This window comes from Patella vulgata, chromosome 4 (genome assembly GCF_932274485.2).
Source record: "Patella vulgata chromosome 4, xgPatVulg1.2, whole genome shotgun sequence".
In the NCBI taxonomy this organism is placed as follows: Eukaryota; Metazoa; Mollusca; class Gastropoda; family Patellidae; genus Patella; species Patella vulgata.
The window spans coordinates 83,029,649-83,040,330 of NC_065882.2; the positions used below are offsets into that span (position 1 = coordinate 83,029,649).

A 10,682-nucleotide genomic window follows, 5' to 3' on the forward strand; every position below is an offset into this window, starting at 1 on the left:
GGGTCGCCTGTCCAACCTCGTGGGTTTTCTCCGGGTCCTCCGGTTTCCTCCCACTGCTAAAGACCCCTACGCGCAAGCGAATTTTTTGAAATAAAATTGAAACACGTGTTAGTCCCGAAATGACCTAGTTTGTGTCGAGTGGACGTTACCCCCCCCCCCCTTCTCTCTCTTTCTCTCTCTCTCTCTCTCTCTCTCTCTCTCTAAAATCGGGATAGTCCCTTTAATTCTTAGCCTTTTCCGAAATTATATTCTTATAACCACCCTCATTGTTAATATTTTGACTTTCTAAGTCGTGACGTTAACTGGCAGACGATCGGCATTCAGGAGTCAGTTATTGTCAAGACAGGTGGCATTATTGTAAGCTTATGGCTAGAACTTTTGCTCTTTTAGTTAGTAATATGAAAATATCATGTTTACATTGTATATTTTTCCGTTTCCGCCCTTCCCCCCCCCCCCCACAATATATATTTCACGGCTACGTTGCGACGGTACCAGCATACCCAGTTGTTGACACCCATTACATCACTCCTGTCTAACAAATCATAAAGCTGTGGTGTTACGGTGGCGGCATAGTATTTCACCGTAACACCACAGCCACTCTAACCATTCAGAATACATCTTACTATCCCTTTACAGCACTTCACTCCCTACACATTTCCCCTCGTCCTACTTTCCCAAACGTCAACAACACATCTCATACATCCAGTTCGCTGATTAACCCTTGTACCACGTCTACTGGATGAGATTCAGTAATACATATTATATCATGGTTAGATAATGCAGCTTCAATCTAATTTTGGCAATAGGCTACAGACAGTATTGTTAACAATGGAAATGTTACCTGAACTTAATGTATTTAACGGGCCAGGGTTTTGTTCTATGCAACCGACAATTAGCAACGTTTTAATTATAAGCTTAGCAAGAGGTGAATATTTATAACATAACACGAGATCGTATGTAAGATCACATATAAGGTATGTTGATTGTTCCGTTTGAGAGGCCAAATATCATTAATTTCAGTCGTGACTGTCGTTAAATAATATTTACCTAAATATTTGTCTTCTCAGCGGTTTTGTCATCAATTGTTAAGGGAACTATATATGATTTGCGAACTCTTAATTCGTTTTATTGACGTTCACATAAACATAGAATCCAAATAAAGGGGAAATGAAATGGAGTTTCAAGTACCACTTTTCTGCACCGACTGGGCTAATGAAGATGGAAAGGTAGAAGAATCACAGCTCTTGGGCGATTTTATAAAATAATGTCTGTTGGTTTGGTATTACAATCACTATTCCACCACCACTTATTAAAATCCATGTAAACATTCCGATGGATCGTTTTATCTTGTAACATTTTACACATATCACACAGTCCCTTAATGGTGGATGGACCCAAACCTTCCGATCTATAATTCTCTTTCGATTTTAAATAATTCACATAAGCAGTGTTGTTCTTATCTAATTTCAGAAGAAATGTTCCCAGTTCGTGGGCGTTTTTAAAGTTGTTGGAGTTTATGAAAGATTCTTGTGGATAAAACTTGGTATAGTTCCCAACACCTCTGGTTATCAGTACAACGTCTAAATTTTGCCTTCTAAAAAACTTTTCCGTAATATAGTCTTTGCATAGTGAATTTTCGAATGCGAGATAGAATTTGTAGGTCTTGTTTATCATTTCGAAAATATCTGTAGGGGTGGCCGAAACACACTTTCCAAACACATCCACTGGAACTATTTCCTTCAGTTGTTCTACGTACTTCCAACGTTTTGCTGGTGTCCGACAGTTACTTACGACCCAAGCTACCATTTTCTTTTTACTTTTCATAATTGCACTATAATTTTTATTGAATTTATTCTCAGTTTTTTTCACTATTCCGTAAGGCACGGGAATATCGGAATCTAATCGATATGTCATGGTCCAGTTGATTTGATTTCTCCACTCCGGGTTTGAAAACACGTGCCATCTCTTGTGGTGCGGAGATTCCCATCCAGAAACTACCCAAATTTGGTGCCGATTAATGCGTTTGGGTGGCGTTTTCAATGGTAAATCTACCGCATAAAACACCACTGCATCACTGGTGTTGAAGTAATCCCAACCATTTCTCACACGGCAAGTTTTTATTTCACAGTTTATAAATACATTTTCAAGTCGAATTCTATTTAAATACCAACTAGGGGAATTGATTAAAGAGATATCCGTGTAAGCTACAGTATTTGTATCTTCTGATGCAATATTTGAATTTGTAGTTGCGGTGGCAGTGGTTGCTTTTCTTGTTGTTTTCGGTGATATTTTTATTACAGGACGCGCCTGCGTTGCCATATTCTTGGTTAAAAGGTCCCTGTGCAGTGACATGTTTGTATCGACATCGAAGAATCTACTTCCATATGTGTAAAGGTGCTGAAAGACGGGTGCTCTATGAATTACTGTTAAAACCGAAAGTCCTGTGATGATCATTAGACAGATAAATAGGGTAATGTTGGGCTTCATATCTAAAAAGGGAACAAAACACAATTATTCCAGTGACTGGTCAAATAAATGATTATCAGCACAAGTATTAGGGATAATTATGGATGTCTGTTGAGGCCAATTTAAAAAGTCTACTTTTGTGTCGAGTGAATGTTACCCTCTCTGTCTCTCTCCCCAAAACTGAAAGGGATCTAAAACACCGGGATCGAACACGGGACCTATAGGTTAGTGAGCCATTGTCTTACTCACTGAGCCACCGCGCCTCCTACAGAGGAGATAACCTTGCTTCAAGTGAACCCCGGGTAAGTTTGTCACTTCATTGATTGATTTCGTCAAGTAGGCAAATCCGGCTATTATATTGTATTATTGTGTTATATTTTCTCTCTAACTGTGTAATATATTTGATGACCAAAGAATTCATTCAGTCACATTTCATTGAATTCAAGAGAATTGACTAAATTCGTTATTTTAAACAAATCCCTTGATAAAAAGGATTCAATACAATCTGTTTTTTTATTGCCGATTCAAGATTTTGATTCTAGCAAAGGTTGTGATATAGTCGCAAGAGAAAAGAAATCTTTGAACGCTTGTACTCAGCGATAGTTTTACTAATGATTTCCTGGCCTCGATATACCAGGTGGGGAGTGGGGGTGGGGCGAATGGTTGCATGTTACATTAATACATCGGGGTTGGGGTGACCGAATGATTAGCGCGTGCGCGTTGTATCATAAGGTCTGCCATTAATTCAAGTGGTGTGCTTTCGATTCCCCTCATGTGCGTGACAAGGAGTAGGCACGCCCTCAAACCTCGTGGGTTTTCTCCCACTGCTAAAGACACCTACGCGCAACCGAAGAAATGAAATAAAATTGTTAGTCCCAAAATGACCTAGTTTGTGTCGAGTGGACGTTAAATCAATCTCTCTACACACCACCACATTGGAAAACGGTTGTCCTGGGATATCCAGTACACACTAAAGTTGTCCAGGGATATCCAGTACACACCACAGTTGTCCTGGGATATCCAGTACACACCACAGTTGTCCAGGGCCCTTATTCGATTGGCTGACCAATATGCAAATTGGATATATGCAAATTGATTTTACTGGTCAGCCAATCGAATTGCAGTATTTCTTAAAATTTTGACTGTATCTTAGTTTAAGTTTTCGTGAATAAGGGCCCAGGGATATCCAGTACACACTACTATTTTAATGTACAGAATGATCCTGCCCCTTAACCAGACACACAGCCCCAAACCCCCACTACCACCCCCAACATAAAAGCAACACAAGTGTCCAACTTCACACTATACACATGTTTTTAGAGATGCACTGTGCAAGAAATTAATGTTTTACTAATGTATAAGATGATCAAACCTATATGACTTTGTGACAAAAAATACAATTTGGGCCTCCATTCCCCCCTACCAACCCATTCCTCGGCCTAGCGAGACAGTTTCCCAAAGGCTATCCTATACAATTATTGAGAAATGTACAATGCTAGACATTCTATTAATCAGTAGGATTAGTATGCTTACAGCCATGAACCGGAAGTGGTAGAACTCCGAAGCCGGAAGTGGTAAGCCATCACCAACAGCCCTATGTTACTCCCCGGTCCGAGCTAGCATTGAACAGACAAACAAACGACAGTCACAAATATTATTGTCGAGGACGTGCACCTGTCCAGACAAAATTTATCTCATACCACACTGACTGGCGTATATAATATGCCCGTTTTCATTCGATCGGCTGGTACGGCAAAGTAGGACGTTAATCCCCATGCAATCTAATAACCTCGTCAATTACCAAACCTGGCGGGGATCACGTGGCTAAGTGGGTAAGACGCTGGCTCGCTAGCCTGGAGGTCGGGTGTTCGATCCCTGCATTGGCCGAGAAAGATCATCCAGATTCTCCGGCGTGGTTCCCCCTTGTCAGTGATGCAGGACGGAGGGCCTGACAAGGACAGCTGTCTAGTCCTTCGGATGAGACGAAAACCGAGGTCCCATGTATACATTGGAATGCACGTAAAAGATCCATTGGCAGTTGGAATTCGATATAAAAGTAGGCGATAGTGCCGCTGCCCGGGCAAAATTTCCCTCATAGCACACTGTATGGTGTATGCCCGTCTTCATTAGCCCAGCATAGGAGCAGAACAGTAGGACGTTAAACCCCATTTCATTTCATTTTATTTCACCAAACCCGGCCAGAAGCTATGTTTTTTGGAGTTGACAAAATAATAGGTTTTTCCTGGTCTTGGTTGTGGATTATTTACTGAAGACGGTAGGCTAGAGATGAAAATTAAATTTAAATGGTATACCTGTAAATGGAAACCTTGACGGTGATCAGTAAAGATCCAATTATTCCCGTGAAAATGAATATCCTGTCGGATTAAAACGTTTTTAGAAAATAAAACGTAGAAGTTACTTTATCACATATTATCGATCAAAAGATATTACCGCCTATGAGTCAACATACTGGATGGCGAATCGCGGCAGCGTGAAGTTAAACCGTGTTTCGTTGTTCGTTTTTGCTACACAGTTAAAAATAATAAGGTAGTTTACACCAGTTACAATTACAACTATCCTGGTGTTCAGTATTCATGAATATCGATTACACTTTTGTAACCCAATAAACGCTGTTCTAGGATTTATTCCACAGTACTAGTTAACGCTTTGGTATAAATGCACTATAACACTGGTAGTGTTGTAGCTAACCCAAACACCCCACAATTACACCTATTCAGGTGTTCAGTAGTCATGAATATCGGTTACACTTGTTAGCTGTAGCTCTTTTAGTTGGTTAGCTTGTGGTTTAAAGTTTACACTTAGTTTTTAATTACACCCATTTTTAACAGTGTAAATAACGAATAACGAAACAGAACCTGATTCGTTATTCGGTATTCAAATTTTGAATAACGAATAATGAGACAGAATGTATTTCGTCATAGGGAATGGAATCAAAATTATTATTTTTTTCTTATAAATTTCATATCATCGTCGTCCATTTGTCAAGTAAACTGTGTTTGGCAGTACATAAATGAAATAGGTTTTTTACTCCGGCTGGGCTAATGAAGACGTGCATTCGCCATACAGTATGCTATCTGTGTAATTTTGCCCGGACAGCGGCACTACGGCCTACTTTTATATCAAGAGAGAGAGAGAGAGAGAGATGGCGGTTAACGCCCCTCGACACAAACTAGGTCATTTCGGGACTAACATATGGTTCAATTTTATTTCAATAATTCGCTTGCGCGTAGGAGTCTTAAGCAGTGTGGGGGGGGGGGGGACCCGGAGAAAACCCACGAGGTTGGAAAGGTGACCCTACACCTTGTCACGTACAACTAGGGAATCGACACCACGCCAGTTGACTCAATGCCAGACCTTATGATACAACGCACACGCGCTAGCCATTCAGCCATCTACCCCACCCCTCTTGTAACCTATGATTACTGTGTGCTTATCTTCCGGGTGTCAGAGAACACACAAGAACAAAAATGATTTGCCATTTTGGTGGTGAATGCAGCTAACTGTACCATAAACATTTGTAATCGACAAGAGCATAAAAAAGTGATTTCTGTGTTCTTTGTAATATTACATCAGCGTCATCAGAGGTTGATATGAACCGAATATATCAACCTATGATGACGTCATGGCAGATTGATATGAAATGAAATGGGGTTTAACGTTCTACTGTTCTGATCCGAACTGGGCTAATGAAGACGTATTACCGTTCTGCGCCAGCCGGTTTAATAATTAATGATTATACGAGGGACATATTGACGAGACCTATGGAAGCCTATAACTACCATTCATAATTTCTACTTTTCGCCTCTTCAGAACGCGAAAGTCGAAAAGTAGAAGTTACGACAAAATGTGAGGCGATAACACGCTATACAAGCCAAAATCAACTCGAAAATAGGAAATTAAGAAATAACACACAGCGATAATAGCACCCCTCGTTTTTTCCTAATTACTTATTTTCGACTAGCATTTTGGCTTGTACACGAATATCTGATACGAATGGACTTATATGATTATATTGTGTGGATTATAACACCTCTTGTTCTTGTTTTGTTGTAAATCCCCACCACGGATTTTTAAATGACCCCGAGTAGGTATAGGGAGAGAGACAGCCCCCCCCCCCCCCTGACACACACACACAAACCTTTAGTAGGTATACCGTACCTGCTGTTGTTGTCAGTTGTATTTTAATCAGCATTAACATAATTATTCTGTTAAAATTCACTGAATAAAAACACAAATCCAGCCGTTCCGTTTCCTAAATACTTGCTCTTTTATATACACGTATATGACAATGAAATTATTTATAAATAGTCCCAAGACGGACGAAAAGAACTTTAAAATGTTATTAAACCAGTGTTGAAATCAGTTTGTGACGACATACCTTTTATTTTGTCATCGTTTACCGTGAAACAAGGTAGTGTAGCTTTACGGTTGTACTAACATTTTCGTATATGTACAAAATGTAACGTTTAAAGGGCCAATCCCGATAATATTTCGGAAAATAAAACTGCTTAATTTTGTGTTAAAATCCCCTACAATCTTCTACCTTAGGGCCGAGCAATTAACTCAATATATGTGATACGCTTTCAAACAACTTAAAGGGACAATAACACTCTTGCTGGCTCGACAGCTCCAAAAAATAAAAAATAGCCTTATTCTAAGTAAAAGATGTGTTAGTATCCTACCTGTTGTGTAAATTATCCATTAAATCCTATTTTACTTGTCCAGAGGGTTCAAAAATATTTTTAAATCCAAGTTACATTTGAAAAGCTTTACGTCAGGCTTTTCAAATCATTTAGTTGAATTTTTCCAATTTTTAAAATTAGGTGTGTTAAGATGAAATTTGTATCATCAATTAATTGGAATATTGTAAAATAGTGCAATTTGTTGGCCAGAATTTAGATTGGGACATATTATTCAGTTACAACAAGAGTGGTATTGAGCCTTTAAACCCATCAGTCTTCATCTGAAAATGGAGTCCGGTGTCCCAAGCTGTATTATGCGGTGTCTGGATAAAACCAGACTTTATTTTATAAACATAATGTGTGGGTGAAATTTACCTTTCGTTATCAGCACATGGGTCATTCATTATAGATCTCTAAAGGAACGACGATAGATTATTAGGCCACCCAACGAAAAAATTGACCCGAAATCTTAAAAGGGTTATGTGTCCGGATAAGCAGTTTTGACGTTCACGTCCATATGACTCAATATTTTGAGCTGAAATTTTGAGACAAGGTAAATACACCATTCCTCTATATTTTGGCGCTTAAATTTCGTACATACCCAGACTTTAAAATATAATGTGTAATTTCATTTTATAGCCTTTTATAGCCTTTATTGTCCAATTAAATGCGATCTCTGTACATTATTTTTCCCACGAGTTACGCAGTCACCATTTTGTGACACAACCAAAGAGGGCATATTTTGTGGGGAAAGGAGATGGGGAAAGAACGTGTTGGCACAAAAACACAAATGTTAGAATCTCGATATTTATCCGAGCTTCCATTGGAACCAATGTAATAATGTTGGTATTCTGGTGGAGGTGCTTTGGTGTTCTTGTTGATATTCTGTTGGCGATGCTTGGAATTTTGGGTTGCACCGTCCATTTTTCAGGCAATGTATTTCCCCAGAGAATAGGGAACATTAAGTTGTTTTTAATTAACATATTATAAATTTATATTGTTGGGTAATTGTGTAATTAATTAAAAATAAACAACCATCACAGCTTTGTGGAAAATTTGTTTTAGTTAATGATTGATTCATTCTGAAAATTCGGGCAACAAAGAAAATTTTCGGGCTAATATTCTCAGCCCCCCCCCCCCCCACACACACACACACACAACTGAGACTGCTCCCCTATGCCTATGTCCATTCTTATAATACGGTACGTAGTAGAACCTTACAAGCAATCGATTACATACTTCCATATGTGAAATCAGTTAAAACAGGGTTTTATCACAGTACATTACTCTGATAATTTAAATTCTTACATTTTCTACCCAGAACATCTCTTGTAACCGCGATGATAATCTAAAGTTTTACATCTTACACGGATACAATGAGAGATGTGGTTATAACGATATCCTCTTCTATAAAACATGGAGGTCCCTTGTAACTGAGATGTGGTTAACGATATCCTCTTCTATAACATATGGACGTCCCTTGTAACTGGATTCTCCGTTTGTACGTGACAAGGAGTAGGGTCGCCTGTCCAACCTCGTGGGTTTTCTCCGGGTCCTCCGGTTTCCTCCCACTGCTAAAGACCCCTACGCGCAAGCGAATTTTTTTAAATAAAATTGAAACATGTGTTAGTCCCGAAATGACCTAGTTTGTGTCGAGTGGACGTTACCCCCCCCCCCCTCTCTCTTTCTCTTTCTCTCTCTCTCTCTCTAAAATCGGGATGGTCCATTTAATTCTTAGCCTTTTCCGAAATTATATTCTGATAACCACCCTCATTGTTAATATTTTGACTTTCTAAGTCGTGACGTTAACTGGCAGACGATCGTCATTCAGGAGTCAGTTATTGTCAAGACCGGTGGCATTATTGTAAGCTTATGGCTAGAACTTTTGCTCTTTTAGTTAGTAGCAAGATATTAATTAATATCTTGGCTAATAAGTCATATCTAATGCACTCAAGAATGAGTGACGGATTGGTATATAAGAAAGTGTTATAATTTGGTAAATATTAGTTGGTTCCGTGAGAATGAAAATATCATGTTTACCAAGTGATTGGAAATTTACTAATTGCATCATGTAGCTTGAGTAACCAATCTCTACAACTGTTTACGTCATATTTGACCAATTAGATAATTGAACGTCCAAATCCAAAGCTACAAAACTATCATTCCTTTCGGCAATCGTCAGACAGCAGCTTGATTCCAGAAGGGAAAAGATGTAGCCCCAGCATGTCGGGCTGGATGGGGTATGAGAGAACGACTTTAGTATTGTAATCTACTATGCTTGTATCTATGTATCCAACTATGATATATAAAATGTAAAAACGAACTGTTGCATTGTTATTCCTGGTAAGACAAACGTCTTAACTACTGAGAAGACAAACGTGAAGGGGGAGCAAAGACGACAAGTGAAAATATTAGACGATCACAAGGCTATTAAGATGCATGGGTCATACGTAGGATGTGGCGATCGGTTTTTATTGTTGTCCGCCGCTCTCAACGTCTGACAGAAAGGCCCATGGTGCTACTTTATTTCTATTGCTTTTCTTGTAAATTATTGTTTTGTTGTTCATTTTGTGTAAAGCCCGTATCATTACAGACCCTGGGAGCCACGGTGGCTAAGTGGGTAAGACGCTGGCTCATTGACCTGGAGGTCGCGTGTTCGATCCCTGCATATTGGCCGAGAAAGTACATCGGGACTTTCAGACGTGGTTTCCCCTTGTCAGTGGTGCAGGATGGGGCGACAAATCGAGGACTCGTGTATATATATGCGTGCACGTAAAAGATCCCCCGGCAGATGGAACTCGGTATAAGAGTAGGCCTCAGTGTCGCTGCCCGGGCAGAAGTTTCCTCATAGCACACTGTATGGCGTACAGTAGGAGATTAAACCCCATTTCATTTCATTCCATTTCCTTTTCTGTGCACGCCAACGTCCCACTCAAACGGCTAGACAGCGTATATTATCAGGCCCTCGGTCCTCCACTCCGGTTAGCGATCCAGCGCCTTTCCGCCGTGGCCCCTAGGTACAGTTGTGAGGCAGGCAACAATTTATGCCATCAGTGAGTTATAATTGTACATGCCTGCATTGTAAAATTAGTTGAGGCTAGTAGGGGACATTGTGTTATTTTCAGCAATTCTCTCAAAATGCTTGGTAATTATGGTTTTTAAAATGAAAATAATAGATAGGATCAAACAAAACTATTATACTTTACTTAAGGTCGGTAATGGGATCGTTTCTATTTTATCCAACACGTACCGGTACATGGAAAACTGTGACATTACTTTTAGATGTGACTAACTATCCATCCTGTGTCGCGGTACCAAATAACTATTTCCAATGATCAATTAAGTTTGAAACACTGTTTATGTTGTTACTGAGTTTATATAACAAATACAGCCAACTGCAATGGTCAAATACAGGAAAACTACAACATCTGTTAGAGATATTGATACTTTAGGAGTTATTAAACTATCCACGGTCTGAGTTTAACATCCTTAATAACTCAAACCAAACGGCTT

General features: G+C 39.4%; 1 protein-coding gene across 1 annotated transcript; it reads right to left on the bottom strand.

Moving 5' to 3' along the window:
- Positions 1-1,142: 1,142 nt before the first annotated feature.
- LOC126818538 (alpha-(1,3)-fucosyltransferase C) lies at positions 1,143-4,886 on the bottom strand. The gene is made up of 2 exons (XM_050546002.1): positions 4,779-4,886; positions 1,143-2,489 (listed from the first exon to the last, which is right to left on the bottom strand). Exon 2 carries the CDS (start codon positions 2,485-2,487, stop codon positions 1,255-1,257), a length of 1,233 nt encoding a protein of 410 aa, XP_050401959.1. The 5' UTR covers positions 2,488-2,489; positions 4,779-4,886; the 3' UTR covers positions 1,143-1,254.
- Positions 4,887-10,682: the final 5,796 nt, after the last annotated feature.

Bases quoted from the DNA above. Each gene is read 5' to 3' on its own strand.
- LOC126818538 (XM_050546002.1), bottom strand. From the start codon at position 2,487: ATGAAGCCCAACATTACCCTATTTATCTGTCTAATGATCATCACAGGA.